At 38.5% G+C, this 19899-nt stretch overlaps 1 protein-coding gene across 2 annotated transcripts in view; it reads right to left on the bottom strand.

The window, feature by feature from the left end:
* The window catches only part of palld (palladin, cytoskeletal associated protein), a 104533-nt gene extending 85117 nt beyond the window's left edge, over positions 1 to 19416 (bottom strand). Inside the window, exons 1-2 of one of the 2 annotated variants that reach the window (XM_028444713.1) lie at positions 19218 to 19416; positions 14617 to 15552 (exon numbers count right to left, since the gene is read on the bottom strand). In XM_028444713.1, coding sequence (XP_028300514.1) covers positions 14617 to 15551 — 935 coding nt within the window. In that variant the 5' untranslated portion in view covers position 15552; positions 19218 to 19416. The remainder of the gene's footprint in view (positions 1 to 14616; positions 15553 to 19217) is intronic. The other variant, XM_028444712.1, reaches the window with a different exon arrangement.
* Between the last annotated feature and the right edge of the window lie 483 nt (positions 19417 to 19899).

Below are 19899 nucleotides of genomic sequence, written 5' to 3'. Positions count from 1 at the left end.
AGGTAAAGAACTGAATACGGCTTAGCTTCAAACGCAACACTTTATAGTAGCCCTTAAAGTATCACATGAAAAAGTGAAGATATATATCTTGGAGTACTTTATCAAGTCATTGAACAGGTGAACAGATTACAGTTGGGGTCCAGCTGTGGAGCAGACCCCGAGGCCTCACGGACTCAAAGCTAACAACCTTTAACTCCAGTACGTCAGTGCTGAAGAAGCTTTCAGTCACGATTATTTAGCACACCTGAACATTTCCTTCTGCTCTACAGGAGCTTGTGTAATTCCTCAGTATTTTAAAAAGCTGTGTTCATTGACTGATGGCACTTTTTCTACTCATTCTCGTGCCACTGATAATGCCTGGTTTGATGGACTTGGCTAATGGTCTCTGTGAGTGTGTGTGTGTGCACATTTAAAGATTTATGGAGTGTCCTCACACATCCTCCTGTTGAACTTGTCTTGGATTACCAGTCTCCTGCTGTGCATGACTGCTGTCTTTGTCCACCATAGACATGCTTCATATTAGATCTGGTATTCCACTTCCTCATCTGTCACGGATCCAATCACTTACAAATCTCTTTTTCCAGTGTATGGATGATCCAGTTCCAGGAGGATGGGTTATTTTAGTTCTCTGGCTCACTAAGGAATAATAAGACTTCATCACAACGCTTTCAATTACAATTTCTGTTTATCTTTTGCGTTGTGTGTTTAAACATGGACATGATTCATGATGACTGTAACCAATTTATATGATTTTGTATTTTTATTTTTTCTATCTTGTTGCCTGCTGTTCTCAGTTGTAAGCTGTTATAATTTGTCATCATTTTGCTTGCTGTTTTGGTTCTGTGTATTTTGGAATTGTGTTCATGGGGTAAGGCATCAATAAGTAATATACTTCAGCCTTAACCCCTTCAGTCACTATGTATAGACGTTTTTTTGCTTTTCTGTGTAAAGCCTTGTTTTAATGACTGAACGAGAAAAAAAAATAACTAAACTAATTAACTGACTAACTTCCTTCCTGTTCAGGGGTCTGCTGGTACCTATTCTGGTGGGGTTACACCCTGGACAGGGCAAACATAGACAGACAACCACAGACACTACCATTCAATCCTACAAGCAATCTGGAGACCCCGTTAACCTGACATACACCTTTTTGGATGGTGGGAGGAGAACAAAGTAAACCCAGTCAATCACAGGGAGAACATGAAAACTCCACACAGAAAGAAACCACGTGTCCACCCCAGGATTTGAACCCAGAACCTTTACACAGAATTAATGGAGGGTAATATATCGAATATACTGTACTTGATATATCGCGGCTTGTTCCACACAAGATGTATGCAGTGGGGCAGTGGTGACTTCGTGGTTATAGAAGTAGGCTTGTAACCGGAAGGTTGCAGGTTCAAATCCACTGTGGGACCTTGAGCAAGTCCCCTACACCTGATTGTCTTCAGGACTCTCTTGACAAAGAGATTATTAATCTCAATGAGACTTTCCTGGTTAAATAAAGGTTAAAAAAAAAGAAGAAATGACTATCAAGAACATCAAGTACAAATCATCACAAACAATGCATTGCTGTCAGCTGGAATTCTCTCACTCTCTTGGCGCTCCTCACACACCAGGCTGTGCACTCCCCCACCCATCCAGGTCAGCGACGATGTTTCAAGACCTGACCCGTCTTGAAACAGCTCGCTTTAAAGCTTATCACCATTGATGGCAGCAATTGTGATGAAGCAGCTCATTTGCCTCTACCCTTAAAGTCCCTGACATGATTTAATAACGAATTGTGTTCTTTTATCCATCCACCTTTCATTTAAAAACCTAATTCCACAATGTTTTTAAAGTTGCTTTGATTGTACATTGCAAACTGTTTAGTTTCCCATTGGATTTATGCTGCTCATTGAAGATTTTGTTTGGAAGTCTTCATTCATTTTTACTGAATAAGATAGCTTTTGCATTAGATCAGATTGAATTATCTGAATAAGCTATAATAGGATTGCTGTTGGATTTGGTGATTTGATGTCAATAAAGATAATGGTGATACATTTGCTTGGTTACTTTAATAAATGGATACCGACACATGAACCTTGTTTAAAAGTATGAAACCTTGAATGTGGGGAGAAGATGCATTGAAATCGTGATGATCTTTGAATAATCAAACTGTAGCACCCTGATTCATAAGGTTCCTTAGATGGCACACCCCTAATATGAGGCGGCTTGAATCATCATATTGGTGTCATTTTATGCACCAAAGGGTTGAATTTAACATTTGTAAAGTGATTGAGAGGAGAAATTAAAATATCAAGATATCATACATCGTGATTTAGCCTAAAAATATTGAGATATTGGTTTTAAGCCATATTGTGCAGACCTACACAGAATCCTATTGTAAATTGTAATACATCAGAAACCTAAAACTGTGGGATAAACTCATACTGGGCTTAACCTTGATCTCAAATACCAGTTTTAGGTATAACCACTCACTCCTTCCCTCTGTTCACGGCCACCACCATTATATTTAAAGGTCCCAAGTTAAGCTAAATTGACTTCTCTGTGCTTTAAACATGACAAAAGTGCTATTTGGACAAAGTGTTTTTTCATTGATTCCCTCAATCGTTGATAAGAGGGTGATTTGCTCCTTTCTTACTGCAGTTTGAGCCCAAACGCCTCGCTCCAATTTGAAGCGGCACTGAGCTGGAGAAGCCGCGCCTCCAGTAAGCTCTCTGCCATGATTGACATGTAAACAGACACGCCCATGAAGGTGAGCATTTCAGCATCTTTAGCACAGTGCTATGTATGTATTTTCTACAGTCTATGTATGTACCGGCGAAAGCCCCGCCCCCACGCTCTGTCTCATGTTTATAAAGCAGCATGAACTCGGCTACGGAGTGGGTGGGAGGAGGGCGGGCCGTACTCTGGATCTACGTCACTGTGCGGGGAGGAGGAAGTCAGTGTCACGTCTATACACACGCCCACTCATGAATATGCATAAGTAGGCTGCAAATCAGCCTGTTTGTGTAGAGTTGTTCAAAAGTGACTTTTCAGAGGCTAAAACTCTGGAAAACAGGCGAGTTTGGGAAAAAAACCCTCAATAACAATGTTTTTGGGGTTCTTAGAACACATGGAGATGGGTGAAAAATAACATGATGTGGGACCTTTAAGCTCCACACTTGTCACCAGACTGGCTGAACTGATCACACAACATGATGATATGCACAACTATAACATCACATCTCACTCTCAGTTAACTCTTCCCACCCTTTCCATTTCCTACCCTGACTCCCTCTTCCCTGTTCCCTTCCCCCTCACCTCGGTGTAACACTGCCCTCTCTTTTTATATCATCTCTATAATAAAGTGTTTCTTACCCTTCCTTGGGGGGGGTGGTGATGGTCACAATCATGTATTAAAATAAATGCATTTATTTAATTGCAATAACAAAACATGCATTGCTGTCTTAAAAAGATTGCACTTCTTGTAGTGTTGACCTTTGACAGCATGTGCAGACAAAGTAGAGAGAAAAAAAAAAAAAGAAACTCAGACACAATCAAACATGTCTCGTGTGTGTCCGTGATGTAAACAGCTTTGTGTGACTTGATCAGTAGATTAGTGTGAATTTTGGGACCATGTCCGCCACCATCAGGTCGAGATCCTGAGAGAATCTGTAGAAGGTGTACAAGAAAAGTCTCACCTCGCTGGGTGAAACTTCACACTCTGTCTCCAGTCCAGAGGAGACACAAGGTTTAGACGTGGCAGCTCAATCCGTCAACTGTCCTTAACGTACACACGAGGAATACCACGGACGTGCATACATCAGAGTGTTTGACGGCTGATATCTCAATAAACATGGACTTTATGTGCAGTAGCAGGATTAGAGTTGGAAAAAAAGTATGTTCCAAGGAGTTGCACATTACACGAAACCTGCTTTGTCTATTTATGGCTGTCTCATAACACTTTCTGGCAGGCTGTGGTGAACAAGCTCCAATACACTCCCATGCAAACACACGTGTAACACTGATCCATGGACACAGTTAAGTTATCAGCATGGTGAGAACTACACAATACGTCAATCTGACCGTCTAACATCGCTTCGCCAAATCCTAAGACAGTATCAATAGTTAATGTCCCGCCTTGTTAAATGTTTTCATGTTTCAGGAATGTTAAATTCCTGTCATCAAGTGTCAAACGTGTAGTAAAACTTAGTCTAAAGCATTACCACAGTTGGTCCAGACTCACATTGTTTGGAGCTTAAATATAAAATGACATCATGCAAGTAGATTTATTAAAGGTAGGTATTAAAAAGAAAAAAAATCTAGAGCATTTCTATTTCCACTCCTCCTGCAGAGATCAAATGAGTCCAGGAGGGAGAACTTGAAATTACGAGCTTCCTGTACTGGTCCAAACAGACAGCATTACAGTGAAGCCACGTCATGAGTCAGCACTGGGTCACCTGCAATGACCTCATACCCAGACCAGAGCGTTCCATGAAAACAGCACTACTGTAACTGTTAGCTGCTGTGCTAAAACTGCCAAAACTGCACAAAGGTAATAAAAAGAAAAGTATGAAAATAAAAAAAAAAAAGAAATACATTTTTAAAATGCAAATGAAGGTTCTGCTTCAAATACCATATTTTAAAAAATCTAATAAAAGTTTTGCTACACACAGCAAACATGGAATAATTAAACTACTTTTTCAACGCTAGATTAGTGATAGACTAAAAATTAAACTGGAAGTTTTCTTGTCTTCTTTTTTTCTTTTCATTAACTAGTACAGTGCCCATCGGAAGTATGTATTCATATAGTGGGATCACAAGTGTGTTTGAATGTTGGATGTACAAAGAGGTGTATAAACTCTGTACTCTGCACCCGCAAAGAAACCCCTTCATAACACTACAAAGTAAAATAGTGTGTTGTTTTTTTACAACTTTTTATATTTTTTTTGTTTGGTGTATTTTTCTGTAATGTATGTTTTTTGGAGTCATTTTGTGTATTTTTGTATCTTTTTTTAGTGTATTTTTGTGCATTTCTGTTGTCATTTTGTGTATTTTTTGTATAAATATTTAGTTTTGTGTGTGCGTGTGTGCGTGCGCGCGCGTGCCGGCATCAGGGTTACATTTTCAATTACAATTACGTCTTCACTCATCCATGTTCAATTACAACTGAATTACGATTGCGGTGACCGACAATTAGATTCTTAATTACTAAAGTTTAAATTTAATTACCCAAAATCACAGAGCCTGTAATAAATAAGCCCATAAAATGTAACATAACCTTCCTCTTGTGTTAGCTTTCTGTTAGCATCTCTTATGATAACGGGTCAGTTTGACCCATGTCTTAAATCAGCTGTAAAATACAAAAAAAATATTATTATCATCCAATTTGTTTCTCATCTCTTGGTTACCTTGTTAGACTTAATAATCAATGAAAATATTGGTAAAACTATTTTTGCTGTCGGCGTCTGGGCCTTTTTTCTGTCAGTATATGTCTAGATTTCAATTTTTCTTTTTTTTTTAATGGTAAAATGATGCTCAAGAGAAATGACAGGTAAACTTGATATGAAACATATTTGAATAATTGTTAACTAAGTATGTGAAAGCCATAGAACTGTAAGTGACAGTTTTTTTTAATAGAATAGATTTCCATGCCAATTACAAATACAAAGTCAGTTATCTGAACTCAATTAGATTTAAATTATGACTATAACAGAAAAATATTTTAAAAATTACAATTCCAATTATAATTCTGTCATAATTGTATTTAATTATCGATTACAATTATAATTGATCCCAACCCAGGCGTGCGTGTGTGTGTGTGTGTGTGTGTGTGTGTGTGTGTGTATCCTGAGACACTTTTGACTCTGACTGATGAACATGTTGGATATTTAATGATAATTTCCATCGTCAGTGTCTGGAATCTCGTCTCCTCCTGATGTTGCACGCCAAGCATGGAATGAAAGCGTTGGCAGATTTCAGCTTCCTATTCACTTTGAAAACCTTTCCCCTGTGGTTTGAAGTTAGTTTGATTGAAACAGAAGCCAAGGTTGCTTTTCGGCATAACTGCCTCATACCATGTCTGCACTGCAGGGCATGTGCTGACCTGGTTAGGCATCCAAAAAAAAAAAAAAAAAAAAAAAAAAGGGCTTTTAGGAAGAGCAGTTTGCAAATACGGATTTATTTTCTCCCTCTTTGTAGTGTGCTAAAATGGTGAGACATTAGTTGGCAGGCACCTGCAGACTGTTTTATGTTCCGCGCAGACCTCACACGATCTGTTTTGTGTGGAGGGAACCAAAAACACATGCATGCACTTAAACACACATTTCATATCTACCTGCTGTACACACACTAAAAGCTCATTTACTCTCATTACACACACACACACACACACACACACACACACACACACACACACACACACTTTCCTTTCCTTTTCTTTTCTGTCGTGCTAAGATCAAAATCTAAACCCAAAACCACCCTCTCACAAACTAAAGCACGCTGAAATACATCAGAGGAGGGGAAAAATGCACGCTCGCCCACAAGGATGTAACTCACATGCATCCCAATACCAGAAATGCATCAATTTAAAAACCAAAATCACACAAAACATTGTGTGAGAGGATGCTAAGGAATACCAGACGCCCGGCACTGTAAAGACTCCCCGGCTGAGACAAATTGTGGCCAACCACAGAAGTCCACGCCTAGCATCCTGGCACCATGGCTCACCATGCCATGCAAACACCAGCATGTTTAACATCACGTTCAACTCATGAGAGTTTCCATTGAGCAGCAATAAACACTGGAATGAAGGTTATTAATTTCATATAAGAATTATGTTTAACTCTTTTTGTGGTTGTATTTGATAACTTTAGAACAGTGGTTCCCAAACTTTTCACAGTTCCCAGAATTTAACCTGAAACCATGTACGCCCTACTCTTGCACACTTAAAAAACATAATCATGTAATGTAATATATAACGTAGCCCTACAGTGCAATTTGTTTCTGAATTTTACCTATCCTGTTGAGGAGTAATATATAAATATAGCCACAAGCGGCGATAAACAGCCCCCGCCTTTTTTGCCGTTTTGCCGCGCAGTCTTTACCGTGCTGCCTTTGTCTTTTTGGCAATTCCTATCTCGTAATGCATTTTTGGCGTACTTGGGGGCGCTGGTGCGTCAGATTTTTGCATTTTTTAAATCGAAAACAGCCAGAAATTAGAGAGGCGCGCAATTGAATTTTGTTTTACTTTTTGAGACTCTACATAATGGTTCAGAGGGTGAAAAGTAGGTGAGTTGGTTTTGATACTGGGAAGGAAAGAAAGAAAGAAAGAAAGAAAGAAAGAAAGAAAGAAAGAAAGAAAGAAAGAAAGAAAGAAAGAAAGAAAGAAAGAAAGAAAGAAAAATATTCCAGCACAATAACAAAGTTTCCCCCTTTTTGAGTACCATGAACTAATATATTTTCAGAAAGCGCAGGGGCATTTCTACGACATGACAAGGGTCCCTGGTCACTGACGGGCATGTGGCGTTTGCATAGGCTCCGCCCCTTCCCTTGTAGTGTGACCACTACGAGAGCAAGAGGCCCTTCGCCAGCTCGTGGCGCTCGGGCCTAATTAAAAATAATCATCATCTGTAAACACACAATAAAACATCTTAGAATTATTACTTGATTTATTCAATAATTAGCCTACTGACATTTTCAGTGAGAAACATATCTTTTACTTTGGAAAAAGAAATCTACCAAACATTTGTTGATTGAATATACCGCGTATAGCAGTAATACAACATATTCATCACCCTGAAACTGTGAAATACAACTCGCTACAACTTTATTGAGACGGGTGAGGTTGAGAGGATGCACAGAACTCTACAACGTTTGGCTGAATTTCAGAGAGTCTGAGGCTGTAATCGTTCTCCATGTAAACTCTTGTTTTATATTTTCTTTTCATGTTTGTCCAAGCTGAAAATCCACTTTCAATTTCACACATTTGGCTGGCACAAAACAATATTTCTATCATCATATTTGCGCTTTTTTGGTGACTAAAAGATAGTCTTACAGAGGCCAATGTGTCATTTGTGGCAATGCACGGAGGCTCCTGGCTCCCTGTCAATTTCCGGATTGAATATAAAATACTGGTTCTAACATTCCGGGCTTTGCATGGCCAGGCTCCTCTATACATTTCAGACATGTTGTGTCCCTACACTTCAGGACGCAGCCTTCGATCCTCAGGTCAGGGTCTACTAAGGTTCCCAATAACCAAATTTAAAACCAGAGGAGACCTGGCGTTCCAGGCTGCAGCCCCCAGACTCTGGAATGGTCTGCCCCAGTCTCTCCGGAGAGATGAACTGCGTGGACACTTTTCAAAAACATTTGAAGACTTCGCTTTTCAAAAAAGCTTTTAGTTAACAAGATTTTATTTTTAATTTTTACTGCCCTTTTATGATGCTACACATGTGATGTAAATGTATGTTTATTGTTTCTGTGTACAGCACTTTGTGATTTTATCTGCGAAAAGCGCTTTATAAATAAATACTTACTTACTTACTTACTTACTTACTGACTGCTTATCTATTTACATTCTAGTTTCCAATGTTGTTAGGCTGTTTTTAATTTTTATTCATTTATACCCCCAATGACAACTTGCGTACCCCTGGGGGTACCTGGACCCCAACTTGGGAACCTAGGCACTGAATAAGAACATTAGCCTACATTGTTCATGTCAAATAATGTTTGAGAATATGAAAAGAAGGTCCGCACAACAGCGTAGTTAGCTCCCAATTTCAGTTTTTAATATACACCAAAAGACGTGACGTTTTGAGCTGACAAAAATATATACACTACCTATATGCAAAATATATACAAAAATAGTATATATTTGCATATATGTAGTGTATATATTTTTTGTATATATTTATATATAGTGCATAAAGTTAGTACACAGGGCGACTGTAAATACTGTATATGCGAGACAAATGTCCTTCCGCCTATGCTGACATGTATCATGTGACCACCCTGTTTAATCATGTACACTATAAAAACAGGTTGGCCGGTAAGCTGCAACTCATGTCTGATGAAGGGCGGTCAGCCTGAAACGTCACGTCTTCTTAGCATTTTTGGACCTTTTTGATCCAGCACACTGCCTCAAGTAAAAGGGAAGTCCATGTTCTTTTGACTGAAATAACGTTTGAGAACCATGTGATTTCTAAAAAGACAGAAAAAACATAAACTATTGTCTAAAATACCAAATAATTCAGTTGTAATAATCTTGTAATAATGTAACAAATTGAATGAAACTCCACAATATTTAGACGATCGCAATTTTAACCATGCTTTTATCACATGACTGCAGACATTTTGAATATTCAATTGTTTGAAGAACTCAATTTTCCTGAAATTTCCAAATTAAATAAAAAAATAGTCACAAAATCAATGAAATTTACGAGAAAAAATCCTGCAGGGACTGATATCTATCACTTATTGCATTGATATTATCTGCACCTTACATACTTTATGTATCATTTATACGTTGTGTAAAGTGCAAACTTAGGGACATTAATGATGAAATTACTCTTTTACCTGTCTAAAATCTGCAGCCCATCTAAAATGAAACTACTTCATATTTGGCCCCCGAACTAAAATGAGTTTGACACCCCTGTTCTAGATGAAATTGTTATCATTGATACTTTGAGCCAAAGGGTACGGTGGCTGGGAACTGTCAGGTGAATGCATTTACAGAAAAACACGAAAGCAAAAAGGTCACAACACGAATGCAAAATGGCCACAACGGAAGTGTTTGCGACGGACCGGTATTATGATATGATAGCCTAATATGAAAAATATAAAAGTATCCTAATCAACTTTCACTTACTTTCATACGTGTTTCGATGTCTTCTTCTCTGTTCTTCTTTGTTCTGGCGGGTTAAAAACATCCACCAGAAACGTGTCCATCTGTAATACAGGTCCGTCGGAAACACTTCCGTTGTGAAAACACTTCCGTTGTGAAAACACTTCCGTTGTGAAAACACTTCCGTTGTGGCCATTTTGCATTCGTGTTGCGGCCATTTTGCCACAACGGAAGTGTTTCTGCAACGGAAGTGTTTCCGACTGGTGGATGTTTTTAACCCGCCAGAACAGAGAAGAACAGAGAAGAAGACATCGAAACACGTATGAAAGTAAGTGAAAGTTAATTAGGATACTCTTATATTTTTCATATTAGGCTATCATATCATAATACCGGTCCGTCGCAAACACTTCCGTTGTGGCCATTTTGCACTCGTGTTGTGACCATTTTGTATTTGTGTTGTGACCTTTTTGTATTCACCTGACACTTCCCAGCCACCGTAAAAGGGCGTCTGAAGTATGCAGATTCAATAATCCACTTATTCCTTTCTAAGTACATTTATGGGGAAAAAACTGACATGACATGGATTAAATCAATCAGAATGGTGGCATATATCTGGAAAGATTAAGATTTTAGTCAAAGTCACTTTACTGATCAACATTATTACAAACCACTAAAGCCTCATCAGTGTACCCAGCTTGATCTCACACAGTAAACAAATTGCTGCCATCTAGTGTTCATCAATGATCAACAGCTTTTTGAAATCTGTCAACTTTGAACATTACAGACACTTGTCAACCAATCTCTCTTTCTCTCTTTCTAAAATTCAACAATCAGGATTATTTTGAAGTGTTTCTTCTCTAAACTCAATGTCCTTTCTGGTTGATACACGAGACACATTAAAATATCTTTCTATCTATTTGCATTACTGTATTATTTGACTATTTTTATGTGTCCGTGTTGACTCACTTTCCTTTGCGTTACCTTTGTATCCTCGTGTAGGTGTGGTGAGATGTGGAGCCTGGTGAGCATTGCCTACATTCCTGTGCCAGGCTCCCATTGGCCTGAGGACTATTTATACAGAATGAGAAGAGGCCCTGTCACAGCACTCTGAGAAAAAGCACACCCAGAGTAAAAAACTTTATGATCTACTGATAAAATTAAATAACAATAATAATAATAATAATAATAATCAAATGAATTAATTGTGAATACATCAAACATATACTTATGTTAGATGAAATTGATAAACTATTGTCTAATTTAACTTTTACACCATGTTTTTGTTTGCGTTATTGTGTCATTAATCAGTATTTTATAGGTTTTGGAAGTATTTAAAATAATTCCATTACAGAAACTGTTACATGCTTATCTTTGACATGAATATGCTGTACATGATTTCATATTGGAAATATAAAATCAGTCGGACAGACACACCAAGGTTTTAATGGTTCAGCTGCATATGCGGAGTTGGAAATTCTTGCTGTGGGGGCAAGAGAAATAAAATAAAATAAATAATACAATAAACTATATAGACTGTCTCAAGATTCATGCCAACCACAATGTGTGTAACAAACTGTATATAATAATGTAAAAGTACATATATATATGTGTGTGTGTGTGTGTGTGTATGCAGAACCATACATGAACTGCTGGGCACATGGGCACAGTGTTGCTTCACCATGTAGAACCAACCTAAAGTCTCAAAAGTTGGGGACAATTTCACTGAAAACTTATACTAGTAGTTTTAAAAGAACAATTGAATTCATTTATATTTTGTACAGTCACTGTGTTTTATGCCACTTAAAATATTTGTATATGATGTACACTATATGAAGAATTATATTTTTTTTTTATTATTGATTTGGGTTAGGGTTCAGGTGTGCTTCTCTTCAGTGAGTTTTGAGGTGGACATACAATTGATCAAGTGAGGAGTGTGTTTTTAGTCTTCTACAAAATAATAACAGGTTTACAGCTGACGTCATTTTACCAAACAATTTGATCTGACAAAGATCAAACCAAAGAGATCCACGACCATGAAATAACTAGGTTACAGTCTCCAATGATATACTGTACTTAAAAATCAATGTTTTCCCTGTAATTGTTACTTGGTTATTTGAGTTAGACTCGTCTGGTTTACAGTTGGGTGAAGCCAGTGCTGGGCTTGTCAACACCTCACCTCTTTGCCACCCTGCAGCTCACTCATGTTATCTGTACATTCAGTGCCTGTATGGCCAGATCCTGATACTCAGTCTGGTCTGCATTACAGACATACTGACATAAAGGTGTTAATATAGGGAGTCAGGTCAAACATTAAACCTACAGAGCTCTAAGTCAAACACAAACATACATGTACCTGAAGTATTGAGACGTCGTAAAACCATTTAAAAAATGTTTGATAAATGCGAACTGAAAAACTTTAGTAACACTTTACTTGAAGTTTTATACATAAGGCTGACATTAAGCTGTCATTAAGATGACATGAAACCTGTCTTTAGCATGAATAAGGTGTCATGAAGGCTGTCGGTAAGTGTCATTTGTTGCCCTAACGCCAACCCTTTGTTATCCTAACCCCACATAACCCTAACCCTTTGCTACCCTAACCCCTAACCTTAACCCTAACCCTACCTAACCCTAGCCCTTTGCTACCCTAACCCCTAACCTTAACCCTAACCCTACCTAACCCTAGCCCTTTGCTACCCTAACCCCTAACCTTAACCCTAACCCTAACCCTTTGCTACCCTAACCCCTAAAGGTTAGGGGTTAGGGTAACAACGAAACCCCTACTGGTCCACGGGACAGAGACGGTACGCCGAGAGGCAGTGGATCAGTAGGTTGGGCACGAGGATCCCGGTGGGTTTTAACCTGAGGGATGCCCCAGTTCCGGTCCCCCCCTAGCAGTTGACCGGAAGGAGGGACCCAGGGAGGTTACGGTCCTATGCGCAGCGGCCCTTTTTTCTGAAATTTCTTTTAATTTATTTCTTAACCTCTTAAAACTTTCAATTACTATTTGAAGTAAAGTGTTACCAAAATGTTTGAACAGTGGCTGACTCCTGCTAAGCTACTTATAAATACAAACACATGATATTTTGTGGTTGTTTTGTAGACATGGTGAAAATGACCTGCAGATCCTCAAACTGAGAATCAGCATTAGTAGAAAGGTGATTAAGTGACTTGAATAGGTTATAGTTGTTGGTCAGACAGGCTGGTGTGATTGTTTCAGGAACTGATGATCAACTTGGAAATCAAGTCAGACTAGGATGACTGAGAGTTCTGAAGTTTACAGAACATGGTCCAAAAGAAGCTCTTTTGTTAATATCATAAATAGGATGAGGATCCAACTGGTTGGAATTAATAGGAAGGCAGTAACTCCAAAAAGCAGCCGTACAAATTACAAGTGGGTTGACTACAGCAGAAGATTAGACGCTATACACATTTCTCGTCAGCTAAGAATAGGAATCTGAGACTAAACACTGCTCGCTGTAATCAATGTCAACTTCTGTATACAGTTTGATGTTAAGGCCAGAATTTGGTTTAAACATAATAAAAACAGGCTTGACAAGGATTGATAAGGGGTTGCAATGCTGCCTCACAGGTAGAAAAGTGTAGGTTTAAACTTTAGGATTTTGTGCTTCTGTTTGCTCTATTTCATGAGCTGAAGTGATGTCCTCTCACAGCTTAAAAAACAAGTCTCATGTGTAATCCTTACATCAATTATAGGGAATATGTTTGTATATTTCTATGTAAATCCTGCAGGGACTTTTACAGTATGTATCCGCCCATTACACTTTCTATTGCTTATATAGATATCTGTCGGTCCAGGGGTCACATGCGGCACTCTGTCTAATTTTGACAGACCCCAAAACAAGCAATGACAGAAAAATACAGAGAAAGACAAAAAACATACTCAAAATGACAAAAAAACACACTAAATGACATAGAATCACATAAAGGACAACAAAAAGACAAAATGACAGAATTACAGAAAAGGACAACAAAAATACAGAAAATGACAGAATTACAGAAAATGACACAAAAAAATACACAAAATGACATAGAAATACAGATGGACAACAAAAATACATAAATTGACAGAAAAATACACAAAATGACACAGAATTACAGAAAAGGACAAAAATTACACAAAATGACTACAAAAACACACAAAATGACATAGAAATACAGATGGACAACAAAAATACATAAATTGACAGAGAAGTACCGAAAACGACAACAAAAATACACAAAATGACTATAAAAAAAGTAAATGACAGAGACATACAGAAAATTAACTCTGTACTTCCCCATGAGCTCACCAATATGTATATGTATATATTTCATCCACCTCATCTGCACTATCAACACCTTTCCAAACCAATAAACCACTCCAGCTCAAAGTTGAAGAAAAAAAAGGACTTAGTTTTCTGTTGACTTCCAAAAGATGAACAAACACTTGTCTGTGAAACTATTATTCTATTAAATATAAAAGAAACACTAACTACATAAGAAACGTATCAATCATATGATATTGTAATTATAATGAATGAATAACTCGTTATTTGATTATAAGTTATGATCAAAGTTAGTTATGATTCATAGCCGACTCAAAACAGAACAAATGCACTGAATAAACACTTTGAAATCTGTCATTTTGACCATTATTTACCAACAAAAGCCAAAATTTTTTTAAACAAACTGAATTTTGAAACAACAAAAAATGTAAAATAAATTTTAATAATTTATAATCATTGTCATGTATCTCCCGTCTGTTCCCACTGTGTGTACCGTACCTGACAAGAGGCTGCGGGCTTCCTCGGACTCTGCACTCCAGACGGATGGGACTTCCCTCAGCCACCTCCTGGCTCTTCAGCTTCTGGAGGAATTGAGGGGGGGCTAGGGGTCCAGTTGAGTGTTGGTACCCAGCAGAATGCTCAGGCTGAGGCTTTATGTCTGGGGGCGTGTGCTGTGTCTCCCCGTGCTGGCCCAGAGGCACCGAGGAAGCAGAGCCTGAGCCCCGAGGACCTGGATGATGGATTCTTGGAGTCAAATATCCGCTGTCAGGAGAGGAGGATTCCTCCTCCACCTGCTGCTCTAAATGTGCAGAACCTTTGAAGATGGAGGACAGCTCCTCAATGAATGTGGCAGCTCGACTGCAGAATTCAGTGGCTGATGCTGCTCGATCGTGGAACTCCAGGCCTTCGTGAAGTAGCCGGGGTTTGTCCTGCTTATACACAGGCTGGATGGGTTTATGACGAGCAGGTTTCTCAGCAGGGAATGGAGCCTCACTGGGCACGGATGTGAATGTGGAGTCCTGTTTGGGGAGAACATCAATGACTGTACTGTCATCTGAACATGGGGCTTTGGTCTGGTGATGCAGGGTTGGACTTGTGCTGATTTCAGTAGTCTGAGGGGACAACGGAGAGATTAGGACGGATTGAAGGGGAGCCTGCTCCTGATCTTTCACATTGGAGGGTTCAAAGGTGTCATCGAAGGCCTCCCAGGCCAGGTCCAGGCTACGATTGATCTCATCTGCACTCAAGAAGGCAGTGAGGTCTGCAAAGTCCCCGTCTCCAGATCCCAGCTCTGGTACTGAGTCCAGATAAAGTTCCCCATCAGAGGAAGCCTCGGAGAAAATACCACCATCGCCTTCCAGAGTCCCACCTGCCGCTGGCTCCTTCAGCGGCAGAGCGTTGGGGAGTGGCTGCTTCCAACTCCCGTCCTGCATCCTGAAACACACACGAAGGAACAATGAACGTTTAGGAACACACACACATTTACAACAAATAATGCAGACTGAACTGCTTCACTGTTCCTATAAAGTGTTACCACACACAATAATGCAATGAAATATTTGTCCAACGGTTTGCAGAAAATGAAAACAGAAACATGAGCAAGCCATTACAGCTTATAAACAAACAAACAAAAAAAATCCCACATTAAACCTCCAACAATCTACTAAACAAGATTACAACCATTAGTTTGACTTCAAAAACGAGCAATACGTTATGTTCATAATACAGGATATTTGGACCAAACCGAGGCACTATTCAATAAAACTAAATTACTAACATTAGCAGAAATTGTAGCTTTTCAAATAAGTCAAATAGCATTTAAAGCACAACAAAAACTTCTCGATAAAAATATTGAGAAATTGTTTATTGAAAAAGCTGAGGCTTATAACTTAAGAGACAAAATGAACTTTCGGTCACTACACGCACGGACAACAAAAACAAGCTTTCATGTGTCAGTGAGCGGCACCAGGTTGTGAAACAGTTTGTGTGTTGAATAGAAAATATGTCCGAATTTAAAGCAATTGAAACCTAAATACATAAAGTTTATCTTCTTGAAGCACAAGTGTTAAAAAGATAAAATTGTAAATAGGTGTGTATATACTTGTGTATGTGTGGACAAATGAATGAATAATGGATCACATGAATTGTATAATTATATAGATTATATCAATGAATTATGTGTACAGTATATAAATCTATATAGATATATATACTGTATCTTTATAGTGTAAATAGCTGTATATTATAAGATTATATACATAGTAGTTGATATTACAAGGAGCAGAATCATATACTGTAAGTATATACTTCCTCCTACTCCTTTTCGAACACGTATAGGCTTCATAGGCAGGATTTCTGTACCAGTTGTTCTCTATTTGCTTTGTTTGATTTATTTCCTTTTTTTTTTTTTTTTTTTCCTTATTACTATTATTATTATCATAATTTATTTATTTATTTATTTCCTTATTGTGCGATACACTGCTGTTGTGTTCATGTTCGAAAAAAAATTAAATCAAATCAAATCACCAAAAATTCAATATACAATGAATCCCTCAAACAGTAGTTTTTAACATCTCTAAAACAAATAGCATTGTGAAGGGACCCAAACTGAAATGACATGCTGTAAATGATGTGGCTGGAGAACAAGCACATGAAAACAAGTAGTAAATTAACTTGGTCTAAACAAATTGAGAAAGTAATAAATGGTCACATGCTGCCATAATCACACATAAACTGCCAATTGAGCAGAATAAGGCAGCATAATTTCTACTGCGTTGTTCATATCAAACCAGTATTAATCAAATGTATAACTGTCTTGCATGGTTAAAGGTAAAGAACACACTTATTGCCTTATTACTTGTTTATATTAGAACGATATCTGCAACTCAACAGCCAAGTGTTTTATATAAATAATTGTCTTTTAGTTCTGATGAACATGCATATAACACAAGGCATGCTACGGAAGGTAGATTTACTCTAACCTGAAGCAAAGACTAATAAAATGAAAAGTACTGTAATGTACAGGCCAATGGAGACATGGAATGCTCTTCCAGGACAAATTATTTAAGAAAATAACTACTTTATATTTTTTTTAAAACTACTGAAATAAAATGTTTTAACAAAACAGCTCTCGGTGTCTGATGATGTATAATGAAGGTTAGTAAATACAATTAATTAGAGTAAGTTTGATCAGCTTTATGTGATCTATAAATGTATATGTACTGTATATTGATATATAACTGAAAATCTGATGTTAAAAGCCACATGTTGGAGGAATTGTTAATTGGATAGGTCTGACTGTATGAATGTTATTTTTGTTTTTGTAAATTGTTGTGAATTGTTTTAGTTGTTGTTTGTGTTGCTTTGTTGTGTGATTATATGTAATTGTATACTGCACTAACAGGACAATTGTATTGGGTGTGGACTTCAGGAAGAGTAGCAATAGACTAGGTCCAAAAGTGTAGGCACCCCCACTTTTTTCTGAAAAATCGTGATAAAATGCAGATCCGATCCGGATGAAACTCGGTTGGGTAATTGAGGAACCAACCTGACACTGAGTGAAAATTCATAAAGATCAGTCAATTTATTTATTTCTTTTTTATTTCTCCAATGATAAGAAATGGGTTTGTTTGTTGTTTTAACTGATATAAATAATTGAATAGAATCTTCCATGGCATAAGGTCTGTCTTTGGTCATAAATCGTCAAGTACTTTTGACTTAATCCTGCAAACAGACAAACAAAAAAATAATGGCTTGGATTTATATAGTGCTTTTTTCAAGGAGACTCAAAGCGCGTTACAGAAACCATTATTCATTTACACCAGTCACTCACACAGTCACACCAGTGGCGGTAAGCTACAATGTAGCCACAGCTGCCCTGGGGCAGAATGACAGAAGCTCGGCTGCCATTTCGCGCCTACGACCACCACCAACATTCATGCACAATTCATACCCATTCATGGTAAAGTGCACAACGACAATGACTCAAATAGAGTGGGATTCGAACCATCAACCCTTCGGTGACTGACGATACCACTGAGCAATGGTCGCCCAGAATAGATAAATAGATCAACATAAAAATATTACCTCTTTGGTGGATAAAAAAGGAGGAAAACCTCAAATGAAAACACAAGTTAAAGTGTGAAGGCACACATGAGAGCAGAGTGAAAGGAAGAAAGGCTACAGATATAGATACAGGTGTATTATTTGCTCTGGCAGTCATAGTTGGCACCATGAGTCAGCCTGCTGTTGTCAGGACACCGTTGGTGAGTATGAGCAAACTGGGCTCACATAGTAAACAAGTGGCATGGCTGACTCTACCTGTTTATATGTGTCACTCTGCGTCCTGCTGGTTGGGATGTGAGGCAAGTTACAACACATCCCAAAACAAAACAAAAAGAAGAGCTTATTCAGAACCAGTTAATTCCGCCTGGTGCGGACTGTAAAAGTAAGTCAAGCTCCATCATCTTTCTCTGATGCATCTAGAAGCTGACTCCAGACGTATAGCATGTTGAGAAACCGTTGGCGTGGTGCTTGTATGACGCAGCGGGACCTCATGGCGTCCTGAAGGCCAGCTGTTGTTATTTTTAATCCCCATCGGCTGTGTTTCACAGCAGCACACACAGCCCCACCCTGAGTACAGAGCGGGGTCAGGTCGCTACCTTTAAACACAAACACAGGTAGAGCTGCATAAGCCCACTGGTCCCTTCTGTGGCCAAGCAGAAGCAGAGGAATAAAGCCAGTCTGCCCAAGACTCTCTATTCATGGAAGAGAACAATAACATAAGAGAAGAGCTGCTTAATTATGGATGTGGAACATTTGAAATACTGAGAGGGATTTAAAGTGTTGATGGTGGTCTGAACTGTTTATAAATCCAAGTTTTTTTTTTCAGTATTTGAAAATCCAGTGTAAATGTGTGTTTTGTTTAAATCATTTCTGCAAAAGAGATCAAACGGACAAAGAAATTCCTACACGAGTGTTTGACATCCACAGACTAATAGAAAAAGCAGCAATGTCACTGTCACTGCCAATAACTGAGGTCATGCTCTGGATATACAATAATAAAAAAAAAACAGTTAAAAGATAAGGACAAGATGTACCTTCAACTGAGCTGTTCGTCCCAAAGCTCCCTCCTAGCTTTGTGCTTCCAGGTTGATTTGCTAATTTAAGGTTAAGGTAGAAAGAAGCTCCTCTTTCCAGAAGAGTCGCCTTATTGGTCACAGCGTTTTCCAGGATCTCCTCTCAAGCTCGGGGTCCAATAGCATAGTGCCTCTGCAGTGGTCCGCTGTCCCATCTGTCCCGGTCCCTTACTGCTCACTGTGTGAGGCTATATTTGGACCCGGGCTCAGGTTTCACAGCCAGAATACTGGCAAGAGAGAGAGTGTTGAGGTTGTCCTGAGGAACAGAAGGTGGCAGTGACATTTTTATATGAACAAGTACTTGTTAATTAATTCAACACTGTAACACAGACAGTTGTCATGTGAATAAATAAAATAATAAATCAGCCTTTAGGAGTGTGGATCCTGTAACATTCAGGGGCAACATCTACAAAAAAACAGATCTGTCAATCTTCTAGTGCATGATAAAGACATATTTGAGCCACTGATCAACCTGCTTGTGGTTTTTGGGGTGAAGATATATATCATCTTACTGAAGCTGACAACAGCTTGTGATTGCATGCACTTTGTCCATCTGAGCTGACCCACTGACCCCAGACCACCCACTTATCTATTTGAACTTTTACCTCCAGTATCCGAGAAAAGCTCAGGGAGGTTTCTGCAG

This window comes from Gouania willdenowi, chromosome 4, assembly GCF_900634775.1.
Source record: "Gouania willdenowi chromosome 4, fGouWil2.1, whole genome shotgun sequence".
Taxonomy (NCBI): domain Eukaryota; kingdom Metazoa; phylum Chordata; class Actinopteri; order Blenniiformes; family Gobiesocidae; genus Gouania; species Gouania willdenowi.
The sequence above is the reverse complement of the archived record's forward strand: the minus strand, read 5'-3'. Positions and strand labels throughout refer to the sequence as shown.